This window comes from the organism of the source record quoted next, unplaced genomic scaffold (assembly GCF_019419815.1).
Source record: "Pyrus x bretschneideri cultivar Hongxiangsu unplaced genomic scaffold, Pyrus_bretschneideri_v1 Contig42, whole genome shotgun sequence".
In the NCBI taxonomy this organism is placed as follows: domain Eukaryota; kingdom Viridiplantae; phylum Streptophyta; class Magnoliopsida; order Rosales; family Rosaceae; genus Pyrus; species Pyrus x bretschneideri.
Genome location: NW_025999746.1, coordinates 3,234,470 through 3,257,045, shown reverse-complemented (window position 1 = coordinate 3,257,045; position 22,576 = coordinate 3,234,470). Strand labels below are relative to the sequence as shown.

General features: G+C 36.5%; 3 protein-coding genes and 2 pseudogenes across 3 annotated transcripts; all 5 read left to right on the top strand.

Annotated features, from left to right (window-relative positions):
* The first annotated feature begins 474 nt into the window (after positions 1 to 474).
* LOC125469346 (mitochondrial import inner membrane translocase subunit Tim13-like) lies at positions 475 to 2,618 on the top strand. Its single transcript, XM_048566579.1, has 2 exons — positions 475 to 724; positions 2,298 to 2,618. The coding sequence occupies exons 1-2, from the start codon at positions 611 to 613 to the stop codon at positions 2,448 to 2,450; spliced, it is 267 nt and encodes an 88-aa protein (XP_048422536.1). The 5' UTR covers positions 475 to 610; the 3' UTR covers positions 2,451 to 2,618.
* Positions 2,619 to 6,933: 4,315 nt separating this feature from the next.
* Positions 6,934 to 9,461, top strand: LOC103940320 (protein DMR6-LIKE OXYGENASE 2-like). Its single transcript, XM_009350416.3, has 4 exons — positions 6,934 to 7,218; positions 7,471 to 7,718; positions 8,096 to 8,417; positions 8,924 to 9,461. The coding sequence occupies exons 1-4, from the start codon at positions 6,994 to 6,996 to the stop codon at positions 9,167 to 9,169; spliced, it is 1,041 nt and encodes a 346-aa protein (XP_009348691.2). The 5' UTR covers positions 6,934 to 6,993; the 3' UTR covers positions 9,170 to 9,461.
* A 1,443-nt stretch (positions 9,462 to 10,904) lies between these two features.
* LOC125469370 lies at positions 10,905 to 11,608 on the top strand (annotated as a pseudogene).
* A 6,392-nt stretch (positions 11,609 to 18,000) lies between these two features.
* On the top strand, positions 18,001 to 20,405 carry LOC103940319 (protein DMR6-LIKE OXYGENASE 2-like). Its single transcript, XM_009350415.3, has 4 exons — positions 18,001 to 18,275; positions 18,495 to 18,742; positions 19,148 to 19,469; positions 19,922 to 20,405. The coding sequence occupies exons 1-4, from the start codon at positions 18,051 to 18,053 to the stop codon at positions 20,165 to 20,167; spliced, it is 1,041 nt and encodes a 346-aa protein (XP_009348690.2). The 5' UTR covers positions 18,001 to 18,050; the 3' UTR covers positions 20,168 to 20,405.
* A 419-nt stretch (positions 20,406 to 20,824) lies between these two features.
* Positions 20,825 to 22,543, top strand: LOC125469328 (annotated as a pseudogene).
* The last annotated feature ends 33 nt before the right edge of the window (positions 22,544 to 22,576 follow it).

Genomic DNA, 22,576 nt, shown 5'->3' with positions numbered 1-22,576 from the left:
TTATATAGGCTCATTTGGATATGCTTTTAAAATGATTGAAAGTGCTTTTGAAGAAAATATTATTGGGTTCCAAAAAACACTTAAAGTGCTTTATGCAAGAAGTTATGTGCTTTTTCCAGGAAGCATTTTAAGTGTTTTTCTAAGATTTACTTGCATCTTTACTAAATATCGGTTCTAAAAACATTTTCACCAAAACCCTTTTCAGTCATTTTAAAAGTACATCCAAACGAGCTCTATTTTGAGTTGTCTCAACAACTAAATTAATTTTCGATAATTGCCTTAATAGCTAGAATATTCCTCTTCAACCCACTAAATGAAAACTTAATTAATGGACCTTATTGGGCTTAAATAAACATTTAGACCCAATATAAAAATATTAGGCCTTAAAGCAGAAGAAATCAGATTTGCAAAAAGAACATTTTGGGCCCAAAAACTCCAAAAGCGGTGGTGTCTCTACCCTATTCACTGCCTCACAAAATCCGGCGACAAGTCGAAACAGAGGCAAATAGAAATAGTAGCGAATAGGGTTGGGTTGTGTAGGGTTTTAGAAGACAAGATTTATATAGAGTTGTGTCTGTGGGTTGCGGAGGCGGGAGGAGAACAATCAGCCATGGACTCGTTTTCATCACCGTCAGGCGGATCTTCAGGCCAATTCAATCCTGACGCCTTCAAGGACCAGCTTAAGAACCAGCTTGCTCAGGCTTATGCCGAGGAGTTCCTTGAGGTGCTCTTTCTCTCTCTACTCTCTCTCTCTACATCTTATCAATTTATGGTTTTTTTTTTTTTTTGTTCACATCATTATATTTTCTATCGAGTTTATTTGTACTATGTAAATTTTTAATCTTTGAGTTAATATAAATTTATTGATTTGTTGTTTACTTGTTTTGGGGTTGTTTTATCTTTTGTTTGATGGGTAATTGATTTGAGTATGCAATACATAGTATTAGTTCGAATATTGAGCCCTCAAGGTTTAAAATTTTGTTCTTTCAATGCTAGTTGTTTGCGTGGATCCCTGGCTTTAGACTTGCGATGGAAGGGATGCCCTTATTGGTTTGATGATCTGAGTACACGAATGCATATTCATGTTTGTTCTGTGAATGTGTGAAGCTAATTTTGAACTTATCGAGGTATTAACGTATAGAATTTTGTTCCTTTAATCCTAGTTTATGCTGTGTTGATTTGTTGTGTTGAAAGGAAAATATTTTGATGAATGAAATAGAAACCGGTCTGTATTTTCTTTGGATTCCTATGTGTTGGAGTTTGATTGTTTCCAATTTTCGTTTTACTTGGAAAAGGGACTCTTTTGCTTGAGCGCAAGTTGTTCAATTGTTTGAAACACAATGGCATTGCTGGTTTAGCCTCTTGAGTTTCTTCGGGTGAGGTTGCCTGGCTATTTGTTTTATGCATGTTATGGGGAACCCTATTTTTGGACTAGGGACTTTAAAGTTCCGTGGAACTTAATCTAAATTTGCTAGGAATGCATTAAAAATTTTGTTCGACGGGCTTTAAAATGACAAGATGCTACGTTTGAGGGAAATTTTTAAGTTCCATCGGAAATCCTTTGTTTAGTTTCTTTGTAGTGTTTTAGTATGAGCATTGTAGTGCTTGATTAGTTAATCGGTAGTCATCTTGTAGTGCTTTCCCTTTTAACAATTGATTCTAAAGTTCCTTGGTATTTTGAAATCCCCTTATGCAAACATAGGTTGGTTATTTCTTTGAAATAGCAAATACTCATCATACATATATTTCATTTTTCTTCTGTTTTTTCTTGTGTTTTCCAAGCTTAGGCTACGAGCTATTTGAGACACACATATGCAGCATACACTTGCATGTGTGTTCCTGATGCGTTTTATGAATAAATATGAGTTGCATATTCTTGGGAAGCTTCCTCTGGAAATGTTCCCAGATGTTGGGGTTATGAACTATGAAATTACATAGAATCCCAGTTCCGGCAATTCCCCTACCAAACTATATGTGAGTATACCCCTACATAGACAGCTTAGATGATTATGGTGGGTGACAGGGTGAGTATACTGATGTTTCGGCTATCTTCATGTGTATGCATATGTTTTAGAGATGAGGACCATTAAAGGTCAAAGAACATTGTGACACCACCATATGTTTTCTTTACCAAATTTACAGGTGGTGTTATTGATTACTTACATTGAATATAAAAGAAAACTTCTTCATGTTCTTCGTTTGTGAAATTCACTCGTCTATTGTATTTTGTATATGCTAGTAACTCTTTTCTTTTGCTGACATTTCTTCTCCCTGATCGTTTTTCATTTGTCCCGTAGACCATGAGGTCAAAGTGCTTTGACAAGTGCATCACAAAACCAGGAACAAGCATAAGTGGGAGTGAGAGTAGCTGCATCTCTAGATGTATGGATCGCTACATTGAGGCCACTGGCATCATCAGTAAAGCTCTCTTTAGTGCATCCCATCAATGAACTTACGGGGTGTAAATTGCTTTCTTGACGAAAGTTGAAGTTTTCAGAGAAAATTACTTTCGCTTTGTATTCTATCTCGAAGATAATATTTTCATTGGAACAGATGTTCGGTGCACACTCTTGCTAATTTTTGTACGTGAATTTTAGCTATTGAGATTCCCTTCCTCAGTTCCGCTTCCTTTTCGCATATTGATTTAGATGCTAGATCTATCTGCTCGGTTGGAAGATCTGTTGGTCGATCAAATGATACTATAGAACTAATACATAATCAATGGATTACAAAATTTTGTGCATCCATCGGGTTTACTGTTAGCTAACGTCTCTCTTTATTCTTATACCTAATAATCTCTAATCTTGTGGCCGAAAAACACACCCTAAGATGTTTGCTTTAAAATCTGCTCGAAAACTATTGAATATACACCCCAATGAACCAATACACAATTAGAGCAGTGCTAGGATTAGTTGTGGCGTCACCGTCATGTTCATGGGATTGGTCTTGTTTTGGAGAATAACTTGTATGCCTTAGATTCACCGTCACGGTGACATTATGTGCTAATAATTAAGACTGAAAAAAAAAGGACATGTTCTTATTTGTTGGCACGAGACACCACATAGCGGTAAATCCGTGCTGCAAGTCCTCCTGATTCTGGCCTTTGACGATTGAACCTTAGCAAGGCCGGCCTAGCTATTTGGGGGGCTTGGGCAAAATTCAAAGGAGGCTATTATTTAAAAATAAACAATTTTTGTGTCAGCGACAAAATGTAGGCTTTGTAATTTTTAAAGTCAACGTTTTGGCACGCCCAATGGGACCTAATGCTACAAACTAGAAGTTCATATGATATTTCGGTATTTCAATCTGGCTTAATTCATCCGATTGGACGAGATTCAAGTGCAAGTGGAGAGAGACATTAAAAAATGTGAGGAGAATAAAAGAACATGGGAAGCAAACAAAAATTCTTAATGCGCATGAAAAGATGTGATAGTCTTTCACCCACATTTCGAAAATGAAAGCTCCAAGTACCTTACAAGAGGCATGGGTAGAAGAAGACAAAACCCACTTTAGTACTGGTTAGATAAGAAAGACTTCCTTTACGCTTCTACATACAAATCAATTTCATTTGAAGTGTGGTTGGATCAAAAGGCCGAGCGGCAAGTCCCGACCTAAGAGGATTGTCAATTTAGCCGAGAAAGAAACAAAGCCACCTATTCCTTCGATTGAGTTAGAAAATTTGGTTAGCCTAGAAGAAGAAATTCAAATTTATGAGTCAAATACAAAAATTGATTAAGAAAGCAATTTGTCAAATGAATGCTTCAATGACAACAAAGGCGAAGCACGGTCTCAAATGAAAAAACCATGTCAAGTGATCTGGTTATTGGAAATAAAGCCAATATGGAGCAATTCCGTTGGCTGAAGTGCTCAAGTTAAAAGTCAATGTTGACGAAGTGATTATGCTTGAGGGCATAATAACTCCGCGCATTTAGCCATCAAGAATCGAAAATATTTGGCCAAATTAAGAATATTTGGAGATGATCCTTTATTTGGCTTGGAGCAAAATTAGATTGAAAACGTTAGCGTAAAAAGATCTCAGCTCAGACTAAAGCATTGTTGGCCTCCTCATTATGATTTGGCCATTTTTATTTTCGTTTGTTAAAAAAATAACTTTTCTTTTCTTAACCATTCGGTTGTTTCAGTTGATGCTTGAGAAAATAAAGGGGGCAATAAGCCATTTGGAAAAAAAAAAAAAAAGTTCAATTTTAATGGCCACCCATTTTATTTGGTAGACCTCCAAGTGGACTGGTTGGTTACTTTAGCCAAAAAGATTCATACCATTGTCTCATCAAGTTCTGCGGTATCTTATTTTCGATCTTGTACTTCGCTACCGAGAAACTTGAGGAAGCGAACAGTCAAGGGATTAATTTCCCTAAACATTTGACCCACAGGCCAATATTCAAGGAAGTAGGGCCAATGTTTGGGCCCAAACTCATTTTTAGTTCAATTGAAGTCAGTCTAGAAAGTGGGCTATGAGTCTAGGCCCAATGGTTTGGTGCTGATGGAGTAGCTGAATCTTGGATAAGCTAGGCTTGTAAGGATTGAGATGTTTTTCTGATGAGAATCAAAATATTCCTAGGATCGAAGATTGAGGCTGATGGGATAAAGGAGAAATTGAACGCATAGTAGAACTAGATTAAGAGTATTAATTTAAGTGGAAGAGGCTGAGAAATGATGAATATAGAGTTTTGGCCGAAAATAATTATGTTTATATTCGAAAAATATGCTGAGAAATTAGAATATTATCATAATTTTATCACTCAGAGACTAGACACCAAAAAATTTATTCATATAAATATATGAGGAATTTGCAACATATAATGTCCCTTCAACTCAATATACAACTCAAAATACTCTACTCGAAAGTCATCACTCTATGCGTAACCCTTCTTACCCTTGAGAAAAAAATTACTATCATAATTTTCATGTCAACACATATTTAGTTTGGATAAGTAAACATAACTGTGTTGACATCAGACGACAACTTCAATTTGAATAAGTAAACAAATTGGAGCCATAAAACCAAACGATGCAGAGGCACCTTCAATTTGAACAAGTAAACAACACTGTTTCTAATTAGTTGATTGTCTATTCAAGTTTCGGCCGGCAAAAGAAAAAGGAAAAAAAATCATGTGCGAAGAGACGAAGGAAAGAGAAAGGACAGGGGTAGAGATGGGCACTTGGTGACGAAAGGCAGAGGGAGGAGGGTTGGGTCGCAGACGACGGCGCAACTGCATCTTCTGAAAATCCGGCTTGAATTGGATACATGGGTGCGGTAGCAGTGTGTTGGTTTGCACTCTGCGTAGCTGCGGGAGATGGAGAGGTTACCGGATGCTTAAAGGAAATTAAGCTAAGTTTTTGGAATTAAATGCAATTAATATTAATGAATGAACGCATGAGTAGGTGGATTGATCTACCACCATGTACTTGTTCTTCTTACAATCCGCTTTCTCCAGATATTCTTTACCTAGCTCTGCTACATCAACAAGGTAGAGGAGTCGGCGAGGGGATAGAGAGAGGGATATTGACACGTGTGACGAACGTGTCACAAGTTTAATTGTTCAACACTGGTACCCTCGGATGCAGACTAGGGCTACAATTACATCATGGAAATCGTAGGGAATGACGTGTGATATTGTGATGTCACTTTGATTACATCATTGAAAATAAAATCTGTGATTTTATTTCATGTTACCTGCCGACACAGCTGATCGGCTTCTAATTCGCTTCTGACTAAGACTTAGCGTGTGGCAGCGCAATTTTTTTCTTGTCTAGTTACCAAACTCGGTTTCCATTTTCCATCTCCTCGCAGTGCACGATACCTCACCGGGGGTGTTGGATCATAGTTTTATCTTTCTTCGACGAAATTAGATAACGTTTTTTAAGTCTAAATTTGTTGGCAAACCCAACTCATCACTTTCTTCCTTCTTTTTTTTTTTTTTTTTTTTTTTTTCGGTTTTTTTGGGGGTTTTTGGGGGGGGGGGGGGGGGGGTGAGGGGGGCACAACATATATATCAGCATAATTAAATCTCTATTCGACGCGTAAATTGGACGTTTCATTTTTTTGCATTGTTGTAGAGACATGAAAAATTAATATATGTAATTTATGTAAGTGAACAGATAAATGCTTAGAATATTCTAGTATAGAGATATACCACGTGATAAGAAAAAAAAAAAGTAAAATATACTCAGCTAATTAATAAAATGATTTGTTTTTGGTTTATGCAAAACACATGAAGAGAGTCTAAATAAAGAGTATACTCCAATATAACACACATTAAACTCGTGCATGGAATTTAAAATGATGAACGTAAGAAGCATGACATTAACTTTATCATTACAAAGTACAAGTACTATAACGGCGGTCCAGCAGCAAAAAGTGATGTGAACCAAGTTCATATGAGAAGGCCAGATTCATGCGGAACATTTTGTTGTAGCACCGTAATGATTAAAAGTAATGTTATTTACAGATTCTTTTTTATTTTTGATACTTTTTTTTTTTTTAATTTTTGGTCACCGATCAAATAAAATGAATAAGATTAACTCGTAAAAAATTAACGAAAGTGTTTGATAAATATAAATAAATGTGTGAATTCACTTTTCAATATTAAAGAGCTAAGCTAAAGCATGACATTAACTTTCTCCAAAAAAAAAAAAAAAAAAAAAATTGCTCAATGGAGCTTTATAATTATAGAAGTAATAATTTGACTTTGCCTTAAGATAAGTGTTATTAAAACTCTAAAAATCTCATTCTACACTCTTCCAAAGTATATTTTTCTTTCCTAATCTAGAAAGTTTGGAGTGTAGAATGAGATTTTTGGAATGTTAATAACAATTCCCTAAATTAATTTGACAATTTTAGAAGAAAAAAAACATTTTCCATATAATAGTGCTTCCTCGTATTCTATAAATAGGGATAGGGATCCAAAGCCCCATTCACCAAACCTTCCAATTTCATTAGTTTTGCAACTTTTGTCTTCAGTCATAAGCAAAATGGCCACCACAACAAAGCTACTGCTAACAGACCTCATGTCTGGTGCGAACCATATCCCTTCAAACTACATCAGACCCATCACCGACCGTCCCAATCTCACTGATTTTCAGATATCAGATACCACCTCCATTCCTCTCATTGATCTCAAGGACCTCCATGGCCCAACGCACTCTGATATTATCAAACAGATTGGTCTAGCATGCCAAACTGATGGTTTCTTTCAGGTAACAATTAAAAAACACACACACGCACACACATACACATATATAAGTATATACTTCGGCAAATGATTTCGACACATCTCTTTTCTCTTTCTGCATGCCCTGTTGATTAGTGCCTTTGTTTCTCCTTGTGTGTGTGTGTGTGTGTATATATCCCATTACTTTATACATAATTATACTTAATTACATGTATAGTATGAATATGAGTACTACTATTTATAATAACTAAATTAAGCACCAACCTTTTTATATCAGGTGAAAAATCATGGAGTTCCAGAGACAATGATCAAAAACATGTTGACTATAGCAAGAGAGTTTTTCCAATTACCAGAGAGTGAGAGGTTAAAGATGTACTCAGATGACCCTTCTAAGACCACCAGGCTCTCCACTAGTTTCAATGTGAGGACTGAAAAGCTGTCCAACTGGAGGGACTTCCTTAGACTCCATTGCTACCCTCTTCAAGACTATGTCCAAGAATGGCCTAACAATCCCCCATTGTTCAGGTAAATAGGGATGCCTTCTTTTTCACCATCTTATGCTGTTACTTAAATAATAAATATTCAAACCGAGTAACGTATTGTCAAACTTTGAATCTGAGCACACACACAAAGTCTAATAAGAGAATATTCTTAGTTTAGTTAAATAGGGGTGCCTTTTTGTCATCATCTCAAATAACGTTCTTTTGTCAGGCTTAAGTTTGGTAGACAAATGCTCATCTTGTGAAACTTTGAATATGAACTATATAGAATAGACATCTTAACAAACATCAAACCCATCTATGATCTAAATTCACTGAGCATCACCCTACACGAGTTCAATTGTTTCTAATTAATTGCATCTATAAGTCACACAACTGAATGAGTCGGAACTATGTTCACAGGGAGCAAGTGGGTGAGTACTGCACAAATGTGAGAGAATTGGTGCTGAGATTGCTTGAGGCCATATCAGAGAGTATGGGCTTGGAAAAAAGCTATATTGTTAAGGCATTGGGGAAGCAAGGGCAGCATATGGCTTTGAATTACTATCCACCTTGTCCACAGCCAGAGTTGACTTATGGATTGCCTGGACATACTGACGCCAACCTAATCACCATCCTTCTTCAAGATGAAGTGCCTGGATTACAGGTCCTTAGAAATGGCAAGTGGGTTGCTGTCAACCCTATTCCCAACACTTTCATTGTCAATATTGGTGATATGATGCAGGTAAATATAATATCCTAATTTTACTATGTTTCGGTGTATCTATCAATCAAGATTTTTGGTCGTTAGATATTGGTCATTGGTTTCTTGATGAAGAATCTAATAGCCATAACTAATTCTACAATGCTTCAATGTATTCTATCTTTTGTGATTTTTTTGTTATTGGATTGTTGTCCATGGAACCAAAGGATCCAATGGCCAAAAGATCATCCGGTGTATACAATTTCTAAGAGCATGTTGGAAAATTGCCCCATATATTTTCCATTAGCTAGCTAGGGATGAATTGTCCATGTTACGGCGTGAAATCTTGATTTTTCTTTTTTAATCTATGTTCTCACCTGATTGGTTGCATGAGGAGAGAACTAATAGATGGTGGCACCATTCCCGAGATATTTAAGCTCATTTATCCCTAGCAAGGGGGACTTGTCCAAGTAGATGGACAAAGTTTGTAACACAGGGGTAAAATTTGTATCGATTTTAACTTTTTTTACCATTTTATTTGGTATCAGGTAATTAGCAACAATCGGTACAAGAGTGTTCTCCATAGAGCTGTGGTAAATTGTAACTCAGAGAGAATATCGATCCCAACTTTCTACTGTCCATCACCAGATGCAGTAATTGGGCCTGCGGAGGAGCTCATCAACTATGACAACCCAGCCATGTACAGAAACTTCACATACGCCGAGTACTATGAGAAATTCTGGAATAAAGGGCTTGCAACTGAGTGCTGCTTAGACTTGTTCAAACCCGCTTGAACAGTTGCACATGTGCATGCAATTTCATGTCACTGGCTTTGGACGGGTACAATAATGACCTCAAAAAAATGGTCTACTTTAGTTTTAGTGTTGAGATGTCTTATACTTTCAATAGTACGTCTATTTCTCTAAAATAGATATTGGAACTATTTTCATATTTTATTTCATTTTTAAGTTTACTAATAAATACAAAAGTAAAAAGTATTTAAATTTACATTAGAGTCTATAAAGTATCACTATGATGTCGATACTGTTTATGTCAATTTGAATTTGCAACTGTAATAAAGTTATTTGAGAATCATACAATACTTGACTCAAGGCCATAACTTGAGGAGCTCCTTACTCCGTCCAGTCCAGTCAATGATTGCTATCTGTTATGATTTCGTCTTCTAGAAGAAAACTAACTTCAAATATAAAATGGCGCAGTCATACCCCCAAAACGGAAGTTACACGAAAACATATTAGTCTTATTCAAAATTTCTGCATGTAGCAACTAAGAAATTTCAAAATCGTGATTAGATTGAAAACCCTTTTCACCTCTCATGCCTCTATAAAATTTCACAACAATATAAACCAGCAATCCAAACAAATAATCAAAACTCTAAAAGAAGGAAAAAAAATAGCTTAAAATGTCAGCATTAATGGAGAAGAGGAAGCTCACATATGGTGCTTAAAGCAGCCATAGAGCTTGGTGTGCTTGACATTATCCACAAAACTGGAGCCGGAGCCATGCTTTCACCTTCCTAAATAGTGTTGTAAACATGAAAATTCTGTAACGAATGAAACGAGAACACGTGTACAAAGTAGATTTGTATTGACAAATTTGTAGGGTTACAATCTCTTTTTACAACTTTCTTCTGATTCAGTCTTCAAATTTCATGTAGATGCGTAGGTTGTTGATCCAAGGGTCATTATGACTTGATCTCGAATGAACGATTGAACGATTGCTTCAAGTTTCGAGCTTGAAATAACGCTTGGATAGTCTTCACCTCTAGGTTTGCGTATGACATGCGGCAAAGGTGATGTTGATGTGGGATTTTGTTGATTCAAGAGTCTTGGTGACATGATCTTGAATTGAACGTCGTTACAAATTTTAAGCTTGCAACAAAGTCTTGAAGGAATCGACACAAGTGTTTATCGATTCTTCAAGGGAATGTTTCAGCTTTGGTCACAAGAAAGCTTCGGCTTTGGTTGTACGTTCTTCGAATAGAGCTTTGGCAACATATTAGTCTTCAAAGATTTGGCTGAGGTTCTCCTTTTGTGAGAATTTCGGCCCTTCAATGTAGAAATTCCAAACCCTTACGCTTGTCTTGGGACCTTATATTTATAGACTTCCAAAACCATGCCTTTGGGTGGATTTGGCTTTGATTTGTGGCTTGATTCATCCATGGGAGAATTTAGGCATGTTTTATGTCTTGTTTTTAGCCAATTTCCCTAGCTTGGCCGAAATCTATAGGACGTGTTGCCTATTTTGTGAGCAATCTTCAATTGTTGCTTGTTTTGTGAAGATGTTTTAGCTTTCTTTCCGGTTTTGGGAGCAATTTGGGCCCCTTGCCAATTTTAAGGAGATTTCTTCCCCTTTGCTGAATTTTAGGAATGCTTTTAGGCTTCCTTTGCTTGATTTGTGCCACATGTCATTGATGACTTGTTCATTAGAGCTTTGTGATGCATCATTTGTATGCAACGAAATTTACATGTCTACAAGCGTCTCAACTTCAATCTCTCCACAATTCGGATGCCCCCTTCGGTTCTTGATCGCATGCTTCGCCTTCTTTCCGTTTACTCTGTTCTCACTTGCTCAACAATCCAAGTTAATGGGAAGGTTATTAGGGTTTATGGGTTGGCACTTGTCTCCAAATACTATATTAAGAACCAGGATGGTGTGTCTTTGGCACCATTACTCAATTTGTGTCTCTGCACCAATACTAGTACAACCTTTTACAAAACCCTGTTAATTAATTATTTTTGTTTTAACTTGCAGTCTGACACGTGTACAAAAAATTTTCATGTTGTGTTATAAAAGAGTTATTTATGTAGTCAAACTATGATTGATATGCAAGTAAAGAGTCAAACAAAGTTATTCTTTTGCATCAGTGCGGTTATCTTCATATGTCGCCATTCAAGCAGGTACCATTTGAAAGATGCAGTTTTGGAAGGAGGGCTCCCATTTAGCTAGGCCTATGGAATGAATGTGGTGGATTACATTGGTAGGCATGACAGACTTCAGAGTGTTTAAGGATTCAATGAAAGAGTTTAACCTCATTTTTAAGGAAGAGATTATGGACATTTATATGGATTTTGAAGGTCAACATACTCTGGTAGATATGGGTGGTGGCGATGGTACTATTCTTAACATGATAATCTCCAAACCCTGCCATCAAGGACATCAACTCTGATTTTCCTTCAGTTGTCAAATGTCTCCCTCCTATCCCGGTGTGATGTAAATTTTTAGCTTATCATTGAACAATTTAGTGTAGATCTTCGTAGTTCGCTTTGCTTTGGTAACTTATAGAAGAGTTTTGCTTCAGGTACAATGCGCATTGCAAGAGATATGTTTGTAAGGATTCCGAAAGGTGATGCCATTTTCATGAGGGTGACGTTCTTGGGAATTATTCAACTGCTCATTTATATAGCCAGGGGGTTTAGCAGCAATGTGTGTGGACAAACATATGACCATTTTGTCGATTCATCAACCAAAACCATAAGTATTTATGTGGTTTGCATTTTGGTTGGATTAGTCCACATATATTCGCTTGCATCTACTATGAAAAAGGGTGATTTCGTATATTTGCGAGGCATGATTTAGAAAATCAATTTACCTAATGAGCAGGCTTGGCAAAGTGTGTTTATAGGCATAAAATCCTTACTTCAGGTAAGGAGATGCATTATTGCATCATTGTTCGAACTAAGTGTCCTAAATGGTCGTGCCAAAACAAGTAAACTGCTCAATCACCAGGCTCCAGATCGGCCACTTGTGGTGTGTTCCCAGTTGAGAGACAACCTATTGGCCCCAAAACAAAACTTCAGGCTCATTTTTGGATGTGGTGCAAAGATATTCCACTTTATTTTCCATCAGTGGTTTCATTTATGATCATTGTCATCTTAAATATCCCTCAATGACATTCTTCCGGAACAGGGAGAATATAAGGTCTCTGACATAGTAATTCAGTACCATTTATACAACGAGGAGCATGTCAATGCTCTTAATCAGGTTGGATAGACCTGAAGTCATTGTTAGAGATGTGATTTAGGTATAAAGTTAGTGTACATAGTATCGCATTCATTCAGGTAATTACCTTTCTCATATTCGTACCTAATCACGTGTTTAATTGAATTTGGTCACATGTATACAAGAAACATGATTCAATTAACTCATATTCTAAGACAATATCAATAAGATTATCCATAACTTAAAACAAACATCAAATGTGAATCCAAGAACATGGAAAAGTGTTCACAAAGTAAATGGTTTACTAAGGGGATTCGGCCAACAAGGCTATCCATGTCAAAATTCTACTTTTTCAACGATGTTCGGTGGAGCAAAATCAATCTTACATGTTGACTATTAGAATGGTACTCCTTAACAACATTGGTAGGGGCACAAACAAGTACATAACCAATGATCTATTCCATGAAGACAGAAGTAGATTCTGCAGGGTTAAGGTTTGGAAATATTATCCTTTATTCTTGAAGTTTTGGGTCTTAGGTGCCAAGGATTATGCTTCGGGCATGATGCCATACCTTGGCAGGCCTTGATTCTACCATATGTTGTAAAAACAAACTCGAAATTAGATTGTGAGAGAGACAGACCCTAAATTGGGTTCAATAGGCTCCAGCCGAAGCTAGAGGGGTATGTTCGATAGGTCTATGTTGAAGCAAAGTAGTTCCATTCGGTGCACCTCTGTTGAAGCATAGCATGCCCTTCGGTGCATCCCTGAGAAAGCAGGGCATCACTGTTCGGTAAGCTTTAACCGAACTGAGTTGAGCCATTTCGTTAGACTGTAGCCGAACTGAGTCTATACCATTCTCTCATGTTTGTGGTAGTAATCAAATTCGATAATTTGGTAAACTTCTGCTTTCTACATTGCTGCTTCAGGAACGAGTTGGAAACATGGAAGGATGAGAAAAAGTATTCTTGAGTTGAAATTCTATCGGATTTATAAACTTCAGAATTGTACTCATTCATGGACGTATTCATCATGTGCTTAGGCAATATCTTGCATAATCAGACAATCCGTAGGAGTAAGCCAAAGAGTCAAGGAATCCTCGTTCGGGAGTTACTTCCATGGGTAATGCTTGAGGCATAAGTCTTCAAATGAATATCATGGAGGAGGCTTATTTAGCCCTTCCTTGCCATTGTTGGCTTCATTAGTTCTCAGCTTCTTGATAGTCAAGTGGAGATTCACGTCTTGCAACCCACATAAAGTGATTTCTATTAAAAACGTCCAAATCAAGAAAATTGAACTTGTGACATTTCAACAATCCATTGAATTGGAGGGAACATGATTGTGATTGGTGCTGTGGGAATGAATTATCCATAAGCATCAAAGTTAGAACATTTGAGTTCTAAGACATGGTTTTCATGAAAAACGTCGGGTTTTCATAAGTGTATTTGTTTTATGAAAACTTCGGGTTTCAAAGGCACTAAATTTGAAACTATAGGTTCAATTTAGTTTATGAACGTTTAGTTCATAAAAGAAAGGTTCCTGCAAGAACACAGAATGCAATATGCTGATTTTAAGTGTAATGGATTTGAGTTGCTTCAGGAACTCAAGTGCAAGTGCTTCAGGACTACGAAATTGAGTCAACGATTCAAAGAAAAGAAATAAAATATTGAATCATTAATGTCCAAAAGTGATATTTAGGTCAATAATTTTGGATGTCTTGTCATATTACTTTTAATTAATTCAATAGATCGGGACCATTCGGGGTTGATTGTAGAAGCAAAATAATGACATTTAGGTCATATTAACTTTGATTGGCTTCATGCCAAGTGATAACTAAAATATGGCCTAGTGTGGGTTTAACCAAAAATGTCCCAAAAAAATATTTGGCTATGGTTAGAAAGCGGGGATACCCAAAAAAATGCATCGAGTCAAAAAACAAGCCAAAAATGGCTCTGGGCTACATGAGGCTACCGCAGGCAGCCCATCAAAAACAAGGTTGTAGGCTTGCTGCTGCAACGTGGGCCAGGGAGCAGAAGCCCAGCAAGGCTGGCTTCTGATGAGGTGGCACAAATTGGTGTAGGCTGTTGAAGCTGCAAGCCTACCAGTGGCTGCTGCATGGAGAGATCAGCTATTTGGGTAGAGTCAGGGATGCAGCTGCAGGCTGCAGAGATAAAAAGTAGGCAGGCCGAGTGTGGGCTGGACAAAAGCCCAGCAAAGTTGTCTTCTTATAAGGCTCCAGGCCCAAACATGAAGAACCCAAGCTCATAGCAAGCCCATATATATTTCTCCTTTTTTTTCCCCTAATTTCTAGGGTTTGGAAAAATCCAAAATTGCTTCTATTTTCTTTCAATTCTTTGACTCACAAATTCCACATAGCGATTTATAATTGCGTAATGCATGAACGTATACATACGTACATACATACATACATATATATATATATATATATTGACGAATATATGAACATATATACAATATATATATCGGAAGGTAAATATAAATGTAGGGGGTTCATGCATCATGAGGAATATTTTCATGCTTCATGGTCGTTTCAAATTTCTTTCTTTATTTTAAGCATACCTGATTTGCAGAAAACAACAAAAGCCTTTGAATTTGTAGAAGATCCATCTCAGAAAGCCAGTATTGCATCTCCAATACGTTGTATCACGTTCAACACAGAAAAATTAAATTGAATCAATAGTATGTAGATCAATTCAAAATAATAAATTAATCATAAAATGAATGATTAAAACGTAATACTCCCTTGATTGAAAATTAAACTCTCTTTAGCGCAGCGTCAAGAACATGTTGATAACGTGTTGCAAGCATAGTTCACTAAACAATTATGGAGGCTATAGAGAGAGGGGTGCGGCAATAATAGAGAGAAAGAGAGCGATGTGCAATTGTGAGGTGTGTTATATTTCACACCATTGTGCCTTTATTTATAGTAATATAGAAGGTTAATTTCTTATCCTTTTAGAATTACAACTCTTAATAAGTAATCAACTCCTAATAAGAATATAAGAGATATTCTTAAATCTACTAGAATTTACAAAATCACACGTAATAGGACTACAACAGGACTCTGGTACCCTCTGATTTTTTTCAGTCTCTTTTCTCTGTCTTTGTTTTTATTCCGGCTCGGATGCAGACTACTAGTTTACATCACGGCGATCGTAGGGAATGACGTGTGATATTGTGATGTCACTTTGATTACGTCATTAGAATAAAATCATATTACCTGCCGACGTAGCTGATCAGCTTCTAATTTGCTTCTGACTAAGACGAAGTGTGGGGCAGCCCAATTATTTTCTTGCCTAGTTGCCTAACTCGTTTTCCATTTTCCATCTCCTCGTGGTGCACTGGGGCTCTTGCCAACGGAAAATTTTTAGGTGTACCCTCACTCATTAGAATTTTTTTGGTGTACAAAAAGTGAGGGTGCACCAAATTTTTTTGGTGCACCCTCACCATTATGAGTGAGGGTACACCAAATTTTTTTGGTGTACCGGGTACACCGAAAAATTGCTCCTTGCCAACACATTGACATGCGCATCAGTCAAAACTACTCATTTTTTCTGATTTTTATTCTTCTGTCAATTCTATACACCCGCCCGATCTTATCGATTTATGAACGCTCATTCAACTACAATGTGACTGATTTCTAGATTCATTATATAAGGAAACGTGTAACTAATGATTATATTAATATTTTTCATGGAAAAATCAGTAAACGTTTTAAATTCAAATTTCTCTACTCACAAAATATAACAATTATGTAATTAAATTACTACATGTTACAGTTTTACATGTCACAATGCATACTACAATTGGGGTGAAAGAAAAATTGAGAAGAGGAGAAAAACACATCTCTCTAGCTATGCAGACTCCGGCTTTATTCAACTTTTTCTTAAGCTTTTGAAAGAAAAAAAAACAAAACAAAACTATGTTAAATTAAATTGAATATTTTCAGCCGTAAGTACCTCATTTCAAAACAAAACATCTCAATATGACGTCTGATTAAATCTTATATATAAAGCCAACAGCTTCTTTTGGGGTCACCAGCTTCATCAAAATAAGTGGACATAAATGCCCCTAAACAAAAAAAATTCAAAAGCAGTCCAAAATAATGCAGAATTATTTTTGTCATATAAACATCATTTTTTAATAATTAATTTTTTTGTACATTTTTTTTATAATTAGTACCTAACAATAGGCTATCAATAATATGATTCAATAAGTTGTTTATTAAATATTATTTTCTCTATTTTTAAACATGTTCAAAACATCTTAAGAGGTGCGTAGTGCCACCTTTCGCATGTGCATAATAATGTGAATCAACTAGTTGTCAAATGATTTTTTTTTTTTTTAAACAAACAATATTACCTACACTAAGGGTGAGGGGGTGGGCTTAGCCTCACAATGAGCTAGCAATAATGTGATTCAATAAGTTGTTTATTAAATATTATTTTCTCTATTTTTAAATATGTTCAAAACATCTTAAAATGTGCATAGTGCCACCTTTCGCATGTGCATAATAATGTGATTCAACTAGTTGTCAAATGATTTTTTTTTTAAACAAACAATATTAGCTACACTAAGGGTGAGGGGGTGGGCTTGGCCCCACAATGAGTTAGCAATAATGTGATTCAATAAGTTGTTTATTAAATATTATTTTTTCTATTTTTAAACACATTCAAAACATCTTAAAATGCATGTAGTGCCGGTTATAAAAAAAAGGTATTTTGCACGCGCATAATAACGTGATTCGATTAGTTGTCAAATGATTTTTTTTCAAACAAACAATATTATATACACTAAAGGGCAGAGTAGTGGGCTTAGTCTCACAATGGGTTTGCAATAGTGTGATTCAATCAGTTGTTTATTAAATATTATTTTCTCTATTTTTAAACATGTTCAAAACATTTTAAGAGCCGCGTACCGCCGGTGATAAAAAAAGATCTTTCACACGCACATAATAATGCGATTCAGTCAGTTGTTTATTTTCTCTATTTTTAAACACTTAAGAGGCATGTAGTGCCAGTTATAAAAAAAAAAAGGTTTTTCGCACGCGCATAATATTGTAATTTAATTAGTTGTCAAACACTCTTTTTTTTTTTTCCTTTTTTTTTAATGAACGAACAAACCATGTTTTCTACACTAAGGGGAGGGGGAATGGGTTTAGCTTCATAATTGGCAAGCAATAATGTAATTCACTGAGTTGTTTATTAAATATTATTTTTTCTATTCTTAATGTAAATTCAATATAATGTAGATGGAAATTGAAAGACCGATTTTATTATGTGGATTTAGCTGCTTTGATTAGTTTATGAGAGGTTTCTTCTAGTATGGTCGAATATTATTCATTTACTTCAAATATTTGACTTTCTTTTTGTTATAAAAAAATTTATTGAAACAATTAACGCATATAAATATATTTAAAACGTTTTAGTCACACGTTCCACACCATGGTTCGAAAAATGCCCTTAAAATAACAAATTGCATTAGAGAATGACATAGCAGAAGGACGTCATAGGCTTACCTCAAACAAATCTGTCTGCAGCCCATAATGAGTAGGTTGTGGGCATGCTGATCTGACAACTAGAACAACCAATCCCAACTCATATGCTATAAATAAGGATAGGGATCCAAAGCCCCATTCACCAAACCTACAAATTTCATTAGTTTTGCAACTTTTCTCTTCAGTCGTAAGCAAAATGGCCACCACAACAAACCTACTGCTTACAGACCTCATGTCTGGTGTGAACCATATCCCTTCAAACTACATCAGACCCATCTCCGACCGTCCAAATCTCACTGATTTTCAGGTATCAGATGCCTCCTCCATTCCTCTAATTGATCTCAAGGACCTCCATGGCCCAAAGCACTCGGATATTATCAAACAGATTGGTCTAGCATGCCAGACTGATGGTTTCTTTCAGGTAACAATTAAAACACACATATATATGTATATACTTCGGCAAATGATTTCGACACCTCTTTTCTCCATCTGCATACCCTGTTGATTAGTGCCGTTGTTTCTCCTTGTATACTTAGTATCCCATTACTTTATACTTAATTATACTTAAGTACATGTTTAGTATGAATGTGAGTACTACTATATATTACGACTAAATTATGCACCAACCATTTTATATCAGGTGAAAACCCATGGAGTTCCAGAGATAATGATAAAAAATATGTTGAATATAGCAAGAGAGTTTTTCCAATTACCAGAGAGCGAGAGGTTGAAGATGTACTCAGATGACCCTTCTAAGACAACCAGGCTCTCCACCAGTTTCAATGTCCGGACTGAAAAACTGTCCAACTGGAGGGACTTCCTTCGGCTCCATTGCTACCCTCTTCAAGACTATGTCCAAGAATGGCCTAAAAATCCCCCATTGTTCAGGTAAATAGGGTTGCCTTCTTTTTCATCATCTTATGCTAGTACTTAAATATTCAAACCAACTAGCGTTTTCTAACCAGACTTCTTATATTGTTAAGATGTAAATCTGAGCACACATACACAGTCTAGCAAAAGAATATTGTCCAATTGAATTTATTAGTTTAGTTAAATAAGGGCAGCCTTTTGTCATCGTCTCAGACTAACGTTCCTTGTCTGGTTTATGTTGCTGAATAAATGCTCATCTTGTCAAACTTTGAATATGAACTATATATACATCTTGTCAAACATCAAACTGACCAATGATCTAAGTTCCAGTCTAACAGAAGAGCATCGTCGTAGACAAGTTCATTTGTTTCTAATTAATTACATCCAAGTCACACAACTGAATGAGATGCACTTTGTTCACAGGGAGCAAGTGGGTGAGTACTGCACAAATGTGAGAGGATTGGTGCTGAGATTGCTTGAGGCCATATCAGAGAGTTTGGGCTTGGAAAAGAACTGTATTGTTAAGGCATTGGGGAAGCAAGGGCAGCATATGGCTTTGAATTACTATCCACCTTGTCCACAGCCAGAGCTGACTTATGGATTGCCTGGACATACTGATGCCAACCTAATCACCGTCCTTCTCCAAGATGAAGTGCCTGGATTGCAGGTCCTTAGAAATGGCAAATGGATTGCTGTAAACCCTATTCCCAACACTTTCATTGTCAATATTGGTGATATGATGCAGGTAAACACTATATCCAAAATGTATTATGTTTCGGTGTATCTTATCAAACAAAATTTTGTCATTAGATATTGGTCAATGGATCATGGATGAAGGATCTAATGACTGAAAAATAATACTACTACGCTTCAATGTATTCTATCTTAATTGATTTTTGGTTATTGGATTGTTGACCAAGGACCCAATGGCCAACAGATCACATGGGTTATACAAATTCTAAGAGCATATTGGAAAATCCCTCCACGGCATGAAATCTTGATTTCTTTGTTTTTTTTTTTCTCACTTGATCAGTTACATAAGACATGAAATAATAGATGATGGTACTACTCCCAAGATAATTAAGCTCATTTATTCCTAGCAAGCGAGACTTGTCCAAGTAGAGGGACAAAGCTTTTGTGACACGAGTAAAATTTGAAATTGATTTTGAACATATTTACCATTTTATTTGGTATCAGGTAATTAGCAACAATCGGTACAAGAGTGTACTCCATAGAGCTGTGGTAAACAGTAACTCAGAGAGAATATCGATTCCAACTTTCTACTGTCCATCACCAGATGCAGTAATTGGGCCTGCCAAGGAGCTCCTCAACTATGACCACCCAGCCATGTACAGGAACTTCACATATGCCGAGTACTATGAGAAATTCTGGAATAAAGGACTTGCGACTGAGTGCTGCTTAGACTTGTTTAAACCCACTTGAATATGTGCGTGCAATTTCATGTCACCACCTTTGGACAAGTACACAAATGGCCTCAAAAAATGGTCTACTTTAGTTTGAGTGTTGAGATGTCTTATATTTTCAGTAGTACGTATATTTATCTAAAATAGATATTGAAACTATTTTTATTTTTTATTTCATTTATAAGTTTAAGAATAAATACGAAAATAAAAAGTACGTAATTTACATTAGAATCAATAAAGTATCACTATTATGTCGATATTGTTGATCTCCACTTGAATCTGCTATAGCTATAGTAATAAAGTTATTTGAGAATTTTACAGTACTTGCCTTAATGTCATGGAGTAAAATTTTATCTTCTCGAATTTTCATCCCCTTCCCTTCTTCTCCTCTCACATATTGTTTTTTGTCATTTTCTGGCTATTAAAAAACTAACATAAAACGTTGACGTGGTTTAATCGTAACTATTCAAATAGGAGAAGAGAGAAGGAAAACTAAGAAGGGAAGATAATCCTACTCTCAATGCCATAACTTAAGGAGCTCCTGACTCCATCCACTAACGCATTGCCATATGTTATGATATCGTTTTCTAGAAGAAGACCAACGTTAAATATAAAATGGTGCAGTGAAGCCCCCAAAATAGAAGTTACACGAAAACAGATTAGTCTCATGCACAATTTCAGAATCGTGATGAATTTGAAAACCCTTTTTACCTCTCATGCCTATATAACATTTCACAACAACATAAACGAGCATTCCAAACAAAAAATCAAAACTCCAAGACAAGGAAAAAACGGCTGAAATGTCCACCATTAATGGAGAAGAGGAAGCTGACTCCCAATATGCTTTGCAATTGGCAAACGTATCAGTATTGCCTATGGTGCTTAAAGCAGCTTGGTGTGCTTGACATTATCCACAAAGCTGGCACGGGAGCCCTGCTTTCGCCTTCCCAAATAGCGTCTCAGCTTCGATCTCTCCACAATCCGGAAGCCCCTTCAGTTCTTGATCGCATGTTTCCTTCTTTCTGCTTACTCTATTCTCACTTGCTCGACAATCCAAGCTAATGGGAAGGTTATTAGGGCTTATGGGTTGGCACCTGTCTCCAAATACTTTATTAAGAACCAGGATGGTGCGTCTCTGGCACCATTACTCAATTTGTGCCATGACAAGTTCATCCTATATAGCTGGTACTAGTACAACCTTTTACAAAACCCTGTTAATTTAATCAGCTTTGTTTGAACTGATAGTATGACACGTGTGCAAAAACTTTTCATGTTGTGTTATAAACAAGTTATTTATGTATACGCGTCAAACTATTATTGATTTGCAAGTAAAGAACCTAACAAAGTTCATTTCTTTTGCATCAGTGCAGCCATCTTCATAGGTCACCATTCCTGCAGGTACCATTTGAAAGATGCAGTTTTGGAAGGAGGACTCCCATTTAGCCAGGCCTATGGAATGAATGTGGTGGATTACATTGGTAGGGATGACAGACTTGGTGGAGTGTTTCAGGACTCAATGAAAGAGTTTAACCTCATTTTTATAAAGGAGATTCTGAAGATTTACACGGGTTTCGAAGGTCTAAGTACACTGGTAGATGTGGGTGGTGGCGACGGTACTATTCTTAACATGATAATCTGCAAGCACCCTGTCATCAAGGGCATCAACTATGATTTGCCTTCAGTTGTTGAAAAGTCTCCCTCCCATCCCAGTATGATATAAATTTTTCACTAACCATTGGACAATTTCGTGTAGCTCTTCGTAGTTCACTTTGCTTTGCTAACTCACTGAAAGAGTTTTGCTTCAGGTATAGAGCACATTACAGCAGCTATGTTTGTGAGGATTCCGAAAAGCGATGCCATTTTCATGAAGGTGAGGTTTCTGAGAATTATTCGACTGCTTATTTACAAAGCAAGTTCAAAAGCAAACATCTACTTCGGCTGAACCAAAATTTTTAATACAACTATGGGCACTCTAGCTTGTTTACCCCTACAATTAAGTTTCGTGTTCAAACCGATCCAACCCAATATCATTCAACTAGTTACACTTTCGACAGCTTTCAACTAATGCAAATGATTTTATTAACAATGGATACTACACGGTTGGGATGACGATCGATGCTTGATGATACTGAAGAATTGCTATGAGGCCTTGCCAAACAACGGAAAAGTGATAGTGGTGGATATGGTGATACAAGAAGCCCCTGAAACAACTCTTTCTGCTAAAAGTTTGTTTCTGTTTGATGTGTGCCTAATGAATACCAATGTGATGGGAAAGGAGAGAACAGAGAGAGAATTACAAAGTTTGGCAAAAGCGGCAGGATTTTCAGACATTCGAGTTGCTTGTTCCGCTTTTACCTTTTCCATCCTGGAACTGTTAAAGAATATGTAGTTTCCAGTTGGATATGTTTTGTTACTGTAATCTTTTGAG

What these genes read in the sequence shown, in the direction of transcription:
- LOC125469346 (XM_048566579.1), top strand. Translation starts at nt 611, where the DNA reads ATGGACTCGTTTTCATCACCGTCAGGCGGATCTTCAGGCCAATTCAAT. An exon ending in ATGCCGAGGAGTTCCTTGAG is followed by an intron (nt 725 to 2,297) that starts GTGCTCTTTCTC and finishes TTTGTCCCGTAG; the next exon opens with ACCATGAGGTCAAAGTGCTT.
- LOC103940320 (XM_009350416.3), top strand. Translation starts at nt 6,994, where the DNA reads ATGGCCACCACAACAAAGCTACTGCTAACAGACCTCATGTCTGGTGCG. An exon ending in AACAATCCCCCATTGTTCAG is followed by an intron (nt 7,719 to 8,095) that starts GTAAATAGGGAT and finishes CTATGTTCACAG; the next exon opens with GGAGCAAGTGGGTGAGTACT. An exon ending in ATATTGGTGATATGATGCAG is followed by an intron (nt 8,418 to 8,923) that starts GTAAATATAATA and finishes ATTTGGTATCAG; the next exon opens with GTAATTAGCAACAATCGGTA.
- LOC103940319 (XM_009350415.3), top strand. Translation starts at nt 18,051, where the DNA reads ATGGCCACCACAACAAACCTACTGCTTACAGACCTCATGTCTGGTGTG. An exon ending in AGACTGATGGTTTCTTTCAG is followed by an intron (nt 18,276 to 18,494) that starts GTAACAATTAAA and finishes ATTTTATATCAG; the next exon opens with GTGAAAACCCATGGAGTTCC. An exon ending in ATATTGGTGATATGATGCAG is followed by an intron (nt 19,470 to 19,921) that starts GTAAACACTATA and finishes ATTTGGTATCAG; the next exon opens with GTAATTAGCAACAATCGGTA.